The 15,367-nt window shown below is 38.8% G+C and overlaps 1 protein-coding gene across 2 annotated transcripts in view; it reads left to right on the top strand.

Moving 5' to 3' along the window:
* Window positions 1-15,367, top strand: part of WDR25 (WD repeat domain 25) — a 135,413-nt gene that overhangs the window by 53,582 nt on the left and 66,464 nt on the right. For both annotated transcript variants that reach the window (XM_045012816.1, XM_045012815.1), the window contains one exon: window positions 5,394-5,541. In XM_045012816.1, the coding sequence (XP_044868751.1) occupies window positions 5,394-5,541 (148 nt within the window). The remainder of the gene's footprint in view (window positions 1-5,393; window positions 5,542-15,367) is intronic.

Genomic DNA, 15,367 nt, shown 5'->3' with positions numbered 1-15,367 from the left:
TCAGTGTCTGAGACCCCCAGAGTCCTACCGGTCCCAAGCACACACTCCCACAGAGCTCCAGCTAAGCTGTGGGCACTCCAAACTTCTAGTTAAGCCCCTTTGAAGAAAACATAGTGGGAAAGGAAGGAACACAGGCTTAGCAAAGGAATTTCATAACCAAATAAACTTTACCCCTAAAATGAGCTGGCGGAGCGGAGTGGGTTGGGGCCAGGTGGCTCCACTTCCTGCTACCTGGTGAGTGCAGGGGAGGCCTGACTCTGCACTCACAGGGTGGCGGGAAGTGGAGTGACCTGGCCCCAGCTCACTTCGTTCTGCTCCCCTGGCTCCCAGCCTTGGGACTTGTGGGGGAAGGGGGAACTGCCCCCCAGCACTCCCTGGTGGCGCGACTGGGAGCTGGCAGCATGAAGCGGGCTGGGGCCAGGTTGCTCCACTTACTGCTGCCTGGTGAGTGCAGGCCTGACCCCTGCTGCAGTCCTCAGGGGAAAGAGTGGAGTGGGGGTGGGGCTAGGGAGGAGCAGGGGTGGGGGCCATGGGGAAGAGGTGGAACGGGCTGGAGTGGTACTCAGCTACGTAGGGCACCAGGAAATTTGGTGCCCCAAATTTCGTCGTGCTCTACGCAGCTGTGTATGGGTAAGGACAGCTTGCCTGAGACACAGTTTTCCCGGTCTGATCTCACCCCTTCTTGTGAATCTAATGTTTGTCAGCTTTTCAGGATAGTCAGAGTACCTCCTGCTAACACCCTCCTGCAAGTCTTATGTGTGGTGAGGGTTGATCCCTCTGTACAAAGCAGAATCTTGCTCTTTAATTAAGCCTCTCTTTCTCTGCCATGTGCTCCATGGGGAAGCTCCAACCCACTTTCAGGCATGCTTACCCTAGCCTCCCATATGGGCTGCTTAGTAGAAAGTCCATTTTCTCATTATCTCTCAATAACCATCCCATCCCAATCAAAGTTGATGGTTTCTTGGTGATAGTCCTTCAACGAGGTGTCAAGCACCTTTCCCAGGAAGGACAACTGTCCAGAATGCAGTTTGATAGGTTGTATTTGGGCATGTCCAGACTTGTGCAATCACAGTATCCAACACTTCATACAGAGAACAAGATAGAGTTAATAATTTAACTCAGATATATCCCATTCTATCACAGTTGGTCATGCATTACTTTCCACCTCTGAATAATTTACTATTTACATGGAAAGTGCACAACTAGTTTCCTTGGACAATCTTGCCTTGACTCTTGAACACCAAGCTTGTTCCTTGATGTCCTTCTTGGTCAGTGGCTTATCTTAGTATTGTTTTTCATATGTATGACTACATCATTATAATTGGTGTTTTAGGGGCTCCCTGCGATATCACTGGTCTCTTTGGTAGCCTCAGATTCTTGTAAACAATATTTTTCATCTTCCACAGGCAAAGACATACTTACTTTTAAAACTGGTGAGTTCTTTTGAAAAAAATGCAGCATGCTTTCCTTCCCACAGCAGGGCAGAGAGCTGTGTCTATATCACTGAGCTGTGTCTAGCCAAAACCACGTAGGCCAGAGATTTGTAGGAAACTCTGGAGCAAACCTTAAGGAATTTTGTTTGACGTGGAGCATCCCTTTCTGAGCCTCTGATCATTGCCCTACACATAACACTGACAACTTTTATTGTGTAGCCTTGCTTTTATTGTATTGCTTTGCTTTTATTGTGCGATCTCTCCATTTTTTGAGTGTCTCTTAAAGTTGTGTGAAGCCACAGTAGATGCTGAACCTATCAGCATTAACTAACAGCAACATCTTCTGCAGGATCAGGTTAATTTGCATAGGGGCATGCCTCCAAAGCAACTGCATTCCAACTCCACTTCTCGTAACTGGCCACCTCACCCCTAAAAGACATATGTTCCAAATCAAACATTATATAGGTGAAAGCAATTGATGGCAGCTTATGCGGTGGAAATGGAAAGGATGCCATGTAGTGACTTTTCCCTTTCACTCAGTCTCTAATGGTTTATATCCACAGGTGTAAAATGTTTGCTCCCTTCTATAAAATGGAGAAGAACATAAAGCACAATCTGTGTTACATATTTTTCTCTATTATACAGATTTTCTATTCCTAAACCAAAACCATGCAATGCTGTTAAAGCTTGTTTTATTTTTCCTTTCTTGAGGAAATTGCTTTTTCATATTTAATCATTAAAACATGATAGGGAATTTTTTTTGAAGCATTTACCACCTGTTTTTCCTTTCATCTTGATTCATTCAGTAGCTTCCTCATGCTAAAATAGCTCCTGGACATAATTAACTCCTTTTTTTGGTATAGTAATGTCTGAAATGATTGTTAAAAGTCATTAAAAGATCGTAGAACCTTGTTTCCAAAAGTATTTTAATATTTTTTTCTTGATTTCCCTGCTCATAGTTAGGGTAGAATAGGTAGGATACAACTGTTGTGAAGCCTGCTTAAATGACCAGTGAAGGAACTAACAAGAATTGGTTGCTTATCAGAGTAAAATCATATTCAGTACGTGTTATGGAATACTTCGAAGCAGTGTCATAAGACAGAATCTTGCCTGTGAAGAGTAGTCTGTTATACAGGTAATGCTATCAACAAATCCTTCCCAGATAGTAACCCTTTCTAGTCCAGTAAAAAGAAAAAAAATTATGAAGAAGGACATAAAAATAAATACCAAAATATTTTTCTTTTGCTGTTTTCTTCTTACAGCTTAGTGTTCCTGATCTATGCTGTTATTACAATGAAAAAGACAACCAGTCATGTGTTGACATTTACAACATTCATTTTGCCTTTAATGCACATTTAATTGTTTTAAATATAGAACCATAATCAACTGTATCTTACTAATTAATAATTGAATTCAGTGGAGTTGCTTGGCTGTAAATGAGGGCAGAATTTGGCCCTTGTGTTTTTAGATAAGCTCTTTGAGGCAGGGACTGTCTTTTCTATGTTATGTAAATTGCTTAGCACATTTCAACCATTATATAAATAATAATACAGATCAAGGCTTAACAAATGAGTAGTTAATTAGGATAGAAAGAATAAAGACTGTCTTTGGTGAGCTTACAGGCAACTTTTGTTTGAAATATGCAGCAAGATTTAGGCTATGTCTACACTACAATCTTAAGTCGACCTATTTTAGCTCAAGTTACAGCCACCACATTAATTACTGCCGTGGCTGATGTCCACACTACCCTCCTTCTGTTGGTGGTGCATGTCCTCACCAGGAGTTCTTCCACTTACTGAAGAGGGGCTGTATGGGGGAGCTGGGAGTGGGGGGGTAGGGGGAAGCCACACAAGGCTCCTTGCCTCCGGCTGGGAGATCCACGCCTGGAGTCCAGTCGGCTGCCATGCTCCTGGCAGGGAGCCAGGACCCCAGGAGACATTGGGCTCCCAATGGGGAGTTGGGAGCCCAGGCAGCAGCTGAAGTCAGGAGCCTGGGTGGCAGCCTGGCTTGGAGCGGAGACCTGTAAGCAACCCGGCTCAGGAGCTGGGAGCCAGCTTTCTTGTCTAGGTAATCAGTAGAGGTGGGATTTTCAGAAGTGCTTAGATTGGCCTAACTTTGCTCCAGTTGAAGCTAGAATTAGGCCCGTGCTGAGCACTTTAGAAGAACCCAACCCAAGTCTCCATGACAATATTCATATCTAGTTTTTAAGCAAAGTTTGAGAGTGGCAAAATGCCTGAAATTAGTATTTGCAAGACTGAAGAATCAGGCCTAGACAACATATAGGCAAATCTCAGATCTGTAGTCTGCCAGGGTTCCTGTTCACTACCAAATGGCAGGGCCGGCGCAACTCATTAGGCGACCTAGGCAGTCGCCTAGGGGCTAACATTTGGGGGGCGGCAACCATGGCAGCCGGATCTTCGGCTGCCCCGGTTGTTGGTATTTCGGGGGCGGGACCTTCCGCCACCTAGGGCGCCAAAAAAGCTGGCGGCGCGCCTGCCAAATGGGGTTGATTACAGGTGAAGTATGTGGGAGAGAAACAAGAGGGAACAAACAGGAGTTGTTGGGGTTGTTTCTCACCATGGAAGGAGACGAGAGAATGGCAGTGGGAAGGTCTGACAAGAGCTGCCACTGAGAACAGTTTATGAATTCTCAGGAAATTATGCCTGCCACAAGAATGCTTATTGTCTTTATTCTTTTGCTAATAAGGCTTTTGACACCGTCCCATGTGACATTCTTATAAGCAAACTAGGGAAATGCGATCTAGGTGAAATTACTATAAAGGGGGTGCACAACTGGTTGAAAGACCATATTCAAAGAGTAGTTATCAAAGGCTTGCTATCAAACTGGGAGGGTCTATTTAGTGGGGTCCCACAGGGGTCAGTCCTGGGTCCGATACGATTTAATATTTTCATTATTGACTTGGATAATGAGTTGAGAATCTGTTTATAAAATTTACAGATGACACTGAGTTGAGATGGGTTGCAAGCATTTTGGCAGATAGGATTAGCATTCAAAATGACCTTGACAAATTGGAAAATTTGTCTGAATTCAACAAGATGAAATCCAGGAAAGATAAGTATAAAACACTACACTTAAGAGGAAAAATTAAATACACAACTGCAAAATGGGGAATAACTGGCTAGGTAGTAGTATTGGTGAAAGGAATTTGGGGGTTCTAGTGGATCACAAATTGAATATGAGTCAACAATGTGATGCTAATATAATTCTGGGATTTATTAACAGAAGTGTTGTATGTAAGACACGGGAGGTAATTGTACCACTCCACTCGATATTGATGAGGCCTCAGCTGCAGTAGTGTGTTTCGGTGCCACACTTTAAGAAAAATGTGGACAACTTGGACAGAGTCCAGAGGCGAGCAACAAAAATGATAAAAGGGTTAGGGAACCTGACCTATGAGGAAAGGTTAAAAAAACTGGGCATGTTCATTTTCAAATCTGTTAGGGGTTGTTATAAAGAGGATGGGGATCAATTGTTCTCATGTCCACCACAAGAAGTAATGGGCCTAAACTGCAGCAAGGGAGATTTAGGTTGGATATTAGGAAAAACTTTCCAACTATAAGGGTAGTTAAGTTTTAAAATAGGCTTTTGGGAGTTTGGGGAATGGCCATAATTGGAGGTTTTTAAAAACAGGTTGGACAAATATGTCAGGGATGGTCTAGGTTTATTTGGTCCTGCCTCAGCACAATGGACTGGACTAGCTGATATCCAGGTCTCTCCAACTCTACATTTCTGTGATTCTGTAAAAATATTTTCATAATTTAAGGGAGTGCAGTATTACTTTAATCCCATCTTCATAGCAAAATCAAATCTGTTAAACCATATGAAACTTTCTCAGCTAGACTAATTGATTTGTTCTAATTCTTTATCAGCAGGTTGAATAATTTAATTACTGGTGTTTTTAAATTTATATTTAGACCTGTCATTGTGTTTCTTTTTAAGATATGGAACGCTGTAGATACAGGCTGTTGTTTAAAAACATACTCCTGTCACAGCTGTGCTGTTCGAACTGCTCAGTGGTCTTTATGTGGAAGAAGAATTCTCAGTGGAGGCTTTGATTCTATGCTTCATTTAACAGATGTTGAAACAGGTAAATGTAATTTAAACTTACATTTTTAACACTATTTTCCAACTTCAGCATGGATAGTGTGGCATGAGACTATTAGCCCTATTCTCCCTTAAATGAGGTTAAACCTCAAAATATCAAGGCCAAAATTCATATGGGTACTTTAATGTAGTCAATTATATCCATGTTTAAGACACTTATATAGGTGTGCTAATTTTCAGAGGTATTGAACACCTAGAGCCTATTATTTCATGTAGTTAGGGCTCTGTTTCAACAAAGCACTGAGATACAGTATATAAGTCTATGCTTATTCAGCAGAGCATTAAGCATATGCTTAACTTTAAAGTTGACATCAGTGAGACTTACACATGTGATTAAGCATATGCTTAAGTGGCTTTCTAATTAGGGATGGACTTAAGCAGGTGCTTAAAGTTAATTAAGTAGATAATGTGTTTTGCTCAAAAGGTGCCTAATTACGGATATAGATTCCTAACTTTAGGACTGAAAGTTTGAAAATTTTGGCCCACACCCATTAAAAAGTGATCTGTAGAGTTATGAATTTGAGATTGGACTTCTCTTTTGTTACCTCATTGGTCTGGTTGCTAAAATGCTATTTTTCCCCCAGGCAGCTACAATAATTGGAAGGGCATATTTTGTGAGTCTTCCAGATCTCCCCACATTCTTTGTTTAGTACATTATTTCATCAGTCCTGTAACGGCATCTATGCAGCTGATCCTTGCACGTTAATGGAGCCCCATTGACTTCAGTGGGCTTTGCATAAGCATAGGCATCCAACTGTGTCAATGGAATTGCAGGTTTGGGGCATAAGATAGCACCTTGCCAGCTGAAGCGATACACTTTAATAAATCTTGGCCATTTAACCTACATTGAAATATATTTAACTGTTTTACAAAGTAATTTATTTTATGAGCATATAATTTTATATTTAAAAAAGTTATATTTATAAAGTAGAATCTGTTTAGTAGGTTTTTTCCTGATGTAAAATTAAAAATCACCTTGTAAAGTGAGGTCTGATGTCTTTTGGAGAGCAGAGTGGCTGCAGATTAAGCATGAAACGGTCCTCTTCTAATGAATTAGGAAGCTCCCAAAAGACTGAGAGAACTGGTCATACAAATGATTAAAGAGAGAGTTTCTTTCCCTACCTTAGGAATCAATTTCCCAAGATTTGTCATGCCATGTGATTTTAAATTCAGTCATGGCTATAAGAGGGTTGCTGTATGCTGAGACTGTAAAACACCTATCTAGCACGGGAATAGTGAAGTTTCTTGAGTATTCAAGCTTCACACTAGTATAAATGAGTTTGCCTGGATAGCATTCTGTGGAGTTAATGTACCGTTTTCATTTCAAATAGACTTTATTATGTCGTCCTTTCTCTCCCCCCCCACAGTCTCATTTCAGCATTATTTTCATTCTAATTTGAAACTAACTGTGACTGAACCTAATGAGCTTAAATTCTAGTGCAATGTTCAAGAAGTTATGCATACAATGACTGCTATTGCTAATGGGAATTTGACGTAAAGTACATTTATTCCAATGCTCTAAATCAATATGGATGAAATCTGTGCATTATAAAATGTCAATACAAATTCCTAAGAGATATAATTCTAAGATTATATAGTAATATTTTATGTCTTCTGGCTGCTTGACTTACAGAACTACCATGAATCAACATTTAAATAGAATTCTTTCTTGGATTAATTATTTTTAGTATTTCCTTTGCCTCTAAGGGTAATTTTAATAATAAAATATTGCCAGCATTTTGGACTGTGGCAGTATGAGTGGCAAATAAGCTGATTTAGAGCTCAGTATGCTAAGTGGAAATAGTATATGTCTAATCTGTTAAGATTAGTATCTTTTAATGGCCTCATTTTAAGAGGAGGGTAGCTCCTGTTGACCTGTAGTGTCGGTACTCAGAACTTCTGAAAATACCAGGCCCAAAGTGACTAATAAACCTCCATAACAGTACAGGTAATATGACCCCTTCCATGCACATCCAGCCCAAACTTCTAGTTTTCCTGCAACTTGTAAAGTTACCCTCTTTCTCGCCTACAGTTTCAGTGACTCTTTCAGAGAAATAGGGCAAGTAGTTTGCAGATGGAATCCAAATCAGGTTGATATAAAAAGCCTCATTTCCATTTGAAAATATGAAGCCAGTTACTAGAATCAGATCTGCATTAGTTCACTGAACCATTTACCCCTCCCTACTCATCATTACTGCTGAGAGGATTTCATCTTTGGTTAATTTCAGATAGATGTTACAACTATATCTTGATAAAAGTGACTCATTCTTTTTTGGACTTTTGGTCTTAATTATCTTTCCTTGCTAGGCTGAACTCCCTGTCACTACATTTAAATATAGTGAATGAACACCTGGGGTGCCATATAAATAATAATGCCATCTGCAATTAGTAGCTTAGCCCTAAACTCTGTTCCCTGTGCACTTTGTCCTTGTCGTTCAAGTTTTTCCAGCTATGTTTACTGAAGTCTAATCTCTTTTGTCCTCATTTTCAGTACAGTTTTTTTTGTGTAAATTGCTATGTTTATTTAGAGCAGGGGTCGGCAACCTTTGAGAAGTGGTGTGCCAAGTCTTCATTAATTTAAGGTTTCGCATGCCAGTAAAAGGTTTCGCGTGCCAGACCGGCAGCGCAGGCAGCAGATGGAACCCCAGACCAGCAGCAGGCTGAGCAGCTCATCCTGCTGCCAGTCTGGGGTTCTGTCCGCCGGCCCCTGACAGCCAGGCTGGCAGTGGGCTGGCAAGGGGCTGGTGGCCAGGACCCCATCTGGCAGCAGCGTGCCACTAAAAATCAGCCCGCGTGCCGCAGGTTGCCGACCGCTGATTTAGAGAAAGGGAGTATAATAGCCCCAAATTACTTTTATCATGTAGAATCCTTTTTAAAGCTGTAGAAGAGAACTAGCTTTCACAAAAAAAAATCCAGTACATTAAAATTATATTGATTCTTTGGAATTTTTTTGGATATTTTATTTCTTTTTTCCTTAGGTCTAATATCCTTTTACCCTTTATTTTTATAGCTCTTTTCTTGAAAACTTCAGTGTTCCTAAAATCTAATGAATCAATGTTATACATTTTTATATAAAATTCAAATAATAGAATATCAGGGTTGGAAGGGACCTCAGGAGGTCATCTAGTCCAACCCCCTGCTCAAAGCAGGACCAATCCCCAACTAAATCATCCCAGCCAGGGTTTGTCAAGCCTGACCTTAAAAACCTCAAAGGAAGGAGATACCACCACCTCCATAGGTAACTCATTCCAGTGCTTCACCACCCTCCTAGTGATAAAGTTTTTCCTAATATCTAACCTAAACCTCCCCCACTGCAACTTGAGACCATTACTCCTTGTTCTGTCATCTGGTACCACTGAGAACAGTCTAGATCCATCCTCTTTGGAATCCCCTTTCAGGTAGTTGAAGGCAGCTATCAAATCCCCCCTCATTCTTCTCTTCTTTCTACCAAATCCTTGTAGGTCAAATGAATTAGGATTTCATATTTGTTCTTATTTCCAATATTAAAGGCTATCAATTCTGTATGCTACTGAAAAAGTGCTATGGATGAAATCCTGACCTTGTTGAAGTCAGAGGAGTGGGGATTTCACCCCAAAAAACTTATAAAGACCAATATTCTGTGCATTCATATTTAGTACAAAGTTCTTCTTTAGAAGGACATCTAAATTAGTCCATTTATAATGAAAAAAATTAATTATATTCTTTATTTTATTGAAACACAAATTTGATGTTTAAAAATATTTTGAGATGGGGCAAACGATTATTGATTATGGAGCACCCACAAAAATATGTTGACAATCCTGTAATGTCCCTCCCAGACAAATATATTTACCAAATGCAGTACCTTTATCTCTAAAAGTAGCTCTTGAGAGGAAAGTCACTGTACAGCATGCAGTAAGTGCATAGTATTATACATAGTACACTTGAAGGGAGTAGAAAGCTTTGAATTTGTTGACATAGAAATCCCCTGTCCTTGCTTCAGGAAATGGAAATGACAGACATGAGATAATGTATAGCCCAATCTTGCAGTCTTAATGCAAGCAACACTCCCTCTATATTCAATGGATGTTGTGCATGTGTAATGGCTATAGGATGGAGACCATGGGGCGGGGAGGGAGGTTCAATTGATGACATGCAAAGAAAGTCAGTGCAGAGCTCACTCCTGCTTTAGTGAAGTTCAAAATAGAGCATTTGCTTCATTTTTTTTTAACTCAGTCTGTCTAAAAGTTATCCATTGGTCTGATGTCAAGATGATAGGCTCTGACTTTTAGTATGCCTTTCTTTAAAATGGTCATTCATATGCTGTAAAGTAAGGGCTTGATCCCGCAAGCCCTTAAATAGGAATTTAAGATTACTCATGTGAGTAATCCCATTGACTTCTATGGGTATATTTATGTGAGTAAAATTACCCATGTACTTAAGCTATTGCAGGATGCGGGACTAATACTGTGCTATAAGTTTTGGAACTTTTAATATTAGATCAAAAACACAACTGAGCTGCTCTATTACTTTTTGTCAGTGTTTCTTAAATGTACTTTTGTCACCTTTCCAGATTTTTCAACAATGTACAAAACCTACAAAAATGGTTATATACAAAAAGGGCACTTCTGTCCTTTTTCAGGGACATATTTCAGTGAACAAATTACATTCTAGTTCAGTGAATATAACAGTGAACATAAACAATAACATTTCTCACACACATTTACTGTAGAAAGCAGTGGAAAATATATTCTCTACAAAATCTCAAAGGTTCTTTATTGCTGTTTTTCTCTGCCCTATTTTAGATATAATTTTTCATTAGAAAAATGCATCTCTTCTGTTTGCTTTACTAATAAAATCACATTTGTGAAACCTTTACATATTTCATGAATCAGTTAGAGAAAATGTTCCGGTTATTCAATCATTCCTTGCTGCTATCTATTTTTCGTTCCTCCCCTTAACAGTTGAGTTCATCCATAATTTACATAGATATAACCACATATTCTATGACTGCATCAAAGATTATATTTCCAGAAAGTTGGCAGTAAAGTTTTAAAACAAGGTTGCAGAAAGTATATGCCTGCTCCTATGTATCACTTGTTATTTACGCCTCATACACTTTTTAAACTACTGGCCATTATTTTTAGATGTAATTCATATGCTCAGCAAACTTTAGTAGGCTAATACTGTTTTTCTTTACATTTCTGTATCTGTGTGTTTATGCATAACTATATATATACATATATTAGTGAATATTTATATATTAGTACAAGTCACAAAAGGAACGCTGCAATCACATATGGAGAATTCTAGCAAAGATAACATTATTTGCATGCCATGGATACCATTCAGTCCTTCATATTATGGCAGAGACATTGCTCCAGGATGTTCAGGAGTACTTTACTAAGTGCACTTCAAATTGCCTAGCATAGCAATTACATTACAGCTCATGAATTTTATATGCACCTCCCTCATAAGTACATTGGGTCACTTAATACCCTGTTTTGTGCTACTAAGATTACATCTAGCTTTAAAGGAAACTGCAGATTACTTAAAGTAGTTTTTTAAATTTGATAGGTTTTTTTTTTACTTGTTTTATTTTATAAAGCTGTGTAGAGTCCCTCTTGCACTGCCAAGTGGGGGACATAGGTTTGATTTCTTGTCTTGGTGGTCCTGCTGACATAGTTTATTACTGTTTATTTTTTATTTGTGAGAGAGTCAGTTTTAGAAGTCACAGGTGATAATCCCAGCAGGGTTGATGTAGCTCTCCAAATTTATTATGAAGATAGAATAGTATGCAGATTACTGTGTAAGAATCTTTCAGAAGATACCTGAAGAAACAGTGGCATGATTTTTGAAAAGGTACTCAGTGCCTTTGAGAATGAAGCCACAAGATTTTCAGTAGTAGGGTTTTGTTTAAGTGTCCTTGAGAGAAAAAATTCCTCCCAGCCATTGTTGAGTAGTAACATTCTGAGTATTGTTTATCTGTCACCCTTCACTTGAGATGTGACCACCTTTCATTGGTTTTGTATACAAAGCGTGTAAAGTGCTTTGGGAAGAAAAAGGATGAAAATATTATTTATTAACATGGAATTATTCTGAAGGGTGTGCAGCTCCTCAGCTGGAAAAACCTATGCAATATATCCAATATTCAAAGTTTTAGGTTCATTTTAAAGGTTAAAAAGTTTTAATAATTTAAATCCATCTGGATAGCTGGACAATAAGCCTTTGTCCACATTTAGCAGGTTTTTAAAGATGTACAGAATCTAAGACACATTACCTAGGGAGTATTTCCAAAAATGTTACACTATTCTTCAATATAGTATGACCATTTGAAATAACTCACCAGAAGTGGGATTTTCAAATGTGCTGAACCCCAAGCTAATTCTGCTCCCAATAAAGGCAATGAGAATTTTACCATTGATCTCAGTGGCAGCAAAGTTAGGCGAATGTAAGAGAGTTCTCTAAAAACATCCACTCAGTGTGCAGCAGCAGTCCAAAAAGCTAACAGAATGTTGGGAATCATTAGGAAAGGGATAGATAATAATACAGAAAATATCATATTGCCTCTATATAAATCCATGGTACACCCACATCTTGAATACTGCATGCAGATCTGGTTGCCCCATCTCAAAAAAGATATATTGGAATTGGAAAAGGTACAGAAAAGGGCAACAAAAATGATTAGGGGTATGGAACAGCTTCCGTATGAGGAGAGTAATAAGACTGGGACTTTGCAGCTTGGAAAAGAGATGACTAAGCTGGGATATGATAGAGGTCTATAAAATCATGATTGGTGGAAAGTAAATAAGAAAATGTTATTTACTCATTCTCATAACACAAAAACTAGAGGTCACCAAATGAAATTAATAGGAAGAGGTTTAAAACAAACAAAAGGAAGTATTTCTTCTCACACTGCACAGTAAACCTGTGGAACTCTTTGCTAGAGGATGTGAAGGCCAAGACTATAACAGGGTTAAAAAAAGAACTAGATAAGTTCATGGAGGATAGGTCCATCAATGGCTATTAGCCAGGATGGGCAGGGATGGTGTCCCTAGCCTCTGTTTGCCAGAAGCTGGGAATGGGCAACGGGGTGGATTACTTGATGATTATCTGTTCTGTTAATTCCCTCTGAAGCACTTGGCATTGGCCACTGTTGGAATACAGAATCCTGGACCATTGATGGACCATTCGTCTGACCCAGTATGGCCATTCTTATGTTCTTATGAATACAGAATACTTTTGAAATCCCACCATAATTGGTGACATACTGTTACACTGGCAGGCACCCTCCCTTCCTTGGCCCAGTCCCTACACCAGAAGTAGAAAGAGGCCAACTCTACTCTGTAAAATGGAAGTATTCTGTAAGGGCCAGTTACACTCCTTTTATGACCCCATTATTCCAGAACAGCATAAATGGGCTGCAGCATATGGGAGAATGGGACATTTTGTCATGTCAGTGTGTCTGGACAGGACCAAACCATGTTTAAGAATCATGCTAGAGGCCTGCAAAGTCCTCTGTGCAAAGAGTGACAATGATCAATCATAACAGATGCAAATTAAAAGTTGTCTTGTGTCATCAATACTACTTTTTAATTTGTGGTTTTCATTTAAAAATAATAGAACAAAGCCCCCACTATGAGGCTGTATTTTACAAGGTTGTAAAAATGTGGATATAATGGTGAAGTAACTAACAATAATAAAGGGACAAAATACGGAAAAACTAAAGCTAAATTAATTCTAGCAATAAGTTATATCTATGGTAAAATTGTTTAGCAAGATTTGATCCTGCTGGCATATTGACACAGTAAATATTTTTGGTGAAATCTTGGCCTCACTGAATAGATATCAAAACTCACCATTCAGAAAAACATCATCTTTGCAGGAACAAAGATCTGCAATGAAGTACATTATCAAAAAGCCTCATGTTCCCTACAGCCTCAGAATGGACTGAATCTTTGTTATACAGACAAGAGGAACTTAAATACAGCGAATATATACATTCACTGGAACACGTTGCATTTTCTGTTTTATGTCGCAAGCAGCTTTAATTTTCAGTTTATTAACTAAAGGGTGAAGTTACCTTAACTCCCATTGAAGTCAGTGTGAGATGGGAGAGCTCTGCAGAGCTAGTAAGAAATAGCACCTCACTAAATCTGGCCCTGGAAAAATTTTACTGTGTATTTTAATGTTACTAGTAGCTTAATAATTGTAAACAAAAGTGGACAAAATATTTGCGCAGAAAATACAGCTCTACCCTGATATAACGCTGTCCTCGGGAGCCAAAAAATCTTACCGCGTTGTAGGTGAAACCGCGTTATATTGAACTTGCTTTGATCTGCCGGAGTGCACAGCTCCCGCCCTCTCTTCCCCCCGCTCCCCGGAGCACTGCTTTACCATGTTATATTTGAATTTGTGTTATATCGGGTCACGTTATATCAGGGTAGAGATGTATATCAATGGTTACTTCTAGGGTGCTGGACTGACAGCAAATTAAATTTATGATGATCTTTCTTAGCTGTTTCTATTGTGAGTGTTGAACAGTTAATATGTTGAACATGGGTCTGTCAATATAGTTCCCTGTCAATTGACACTATATCCATTATTGGGTAATGGGCTTAGATGAACATATAGACTGACTGTCATATGAAGTATTGGTATGGGATATTTGAACAAAAATCAAAAGCTATAAGTAATGGAAGTAATGGCCCTTTGTGATGCTGGATGGGCATCCATGGAAATTTCTGATGATTCAAAGCAGTGGTTCTCAACCGGGGTACACCTACCCCCTGAGGGTATGCAGAGGTCTTCCAGGGGGTACATCAACTCATCTAGATATATGCCTAGTTTTACAACAGGGTATATAAAATGCACTAGCAAAGTCAGTACAAACTAAAATTTCATATAGAAAATGACTTGTTTATACTTCTCTATATAATATACACTGAAATGTAAGTACAATATTTATGTTCCAATTGATTTATTTTAAAATTATATGGTAAAAATGAGAAAGTAAGCAATTTTTCAGTAATAATATGCTGTGAATGACACTTTGTATTTTATTTCTGATTTTGTAAGCATGTAGTTTTTAAGTGAAGTGAAACTTGGGGGTACACAAGACAAATTAGACTCCCGAAATGGGTACAATAGTCTGGAAAGGTTGAGAGCTACTGATTTAAAGTGTTCATAAAGTAGCACCATGAAGTACATCTCAAAAAGGTACAGTAAGCTCGAGGTGTCTGTAGTGTGACAAAGAAAACTAAACTGCAACTAGACTAGCAAAAACCAAAGCCAAATCTAATGGGAGGGAGCAGGGATAGCAAAAAATATAATTGCACTGTTGTGGTGATGGATGAAGTATAAAAGCTTGACTATAATAGCATGAAAATCAGGGGAAAATGGCTGCTCAGAAAGTATTCCTGAGATCAAAAAGCATGAATATTTTTCATAAAATATGATGTCAAGTAGAGACCACATAACACGTATACCTCTATAATAGAATACAATTTTAGTAGCATCAGTAACATTATACATTGGTTTAGGAAAGGAAAAGAATAACTACACTGAATATTTAGTTAGGTCAGAATGTAATTAGCTTGGTTGGAATTTAGCATGGTGTCACTCCCATACTCTAGCAAATAGTGCCATGGGATCTTTAATGAATACAAGTACAGTAATTCCTCACTTAACGTTGTAGTTACATTCCTGAAAAATGCGACTTTAAGCGAAACGATGTTAAGCGAATACAATTTCCCCATAAGAATTAATGTAAATGAGCGGGTTAGGTTCCAGGGAAATTTTTTTCACCAGACAAAAGACTTACACACACA

Source organism: Mauremys mutica, chromosome 4 (assembly GCF_020497125.1).
Source record: "Mauremys mutica isolate MM-2020 ecotype Southern chromosome 4, ASM2049712v1, whole genome shotgun sequence".
Taxonomy (NCBI): Eukaryota; Metazoa; Chordata; order Testudines; family Geoemydidae; genus Mauremys; species Mauremys mutica.
Note: the sequence above shows the minus strand (reverse complement) of the source record. Positions and strands in the feature narration are given on the sequence as shown.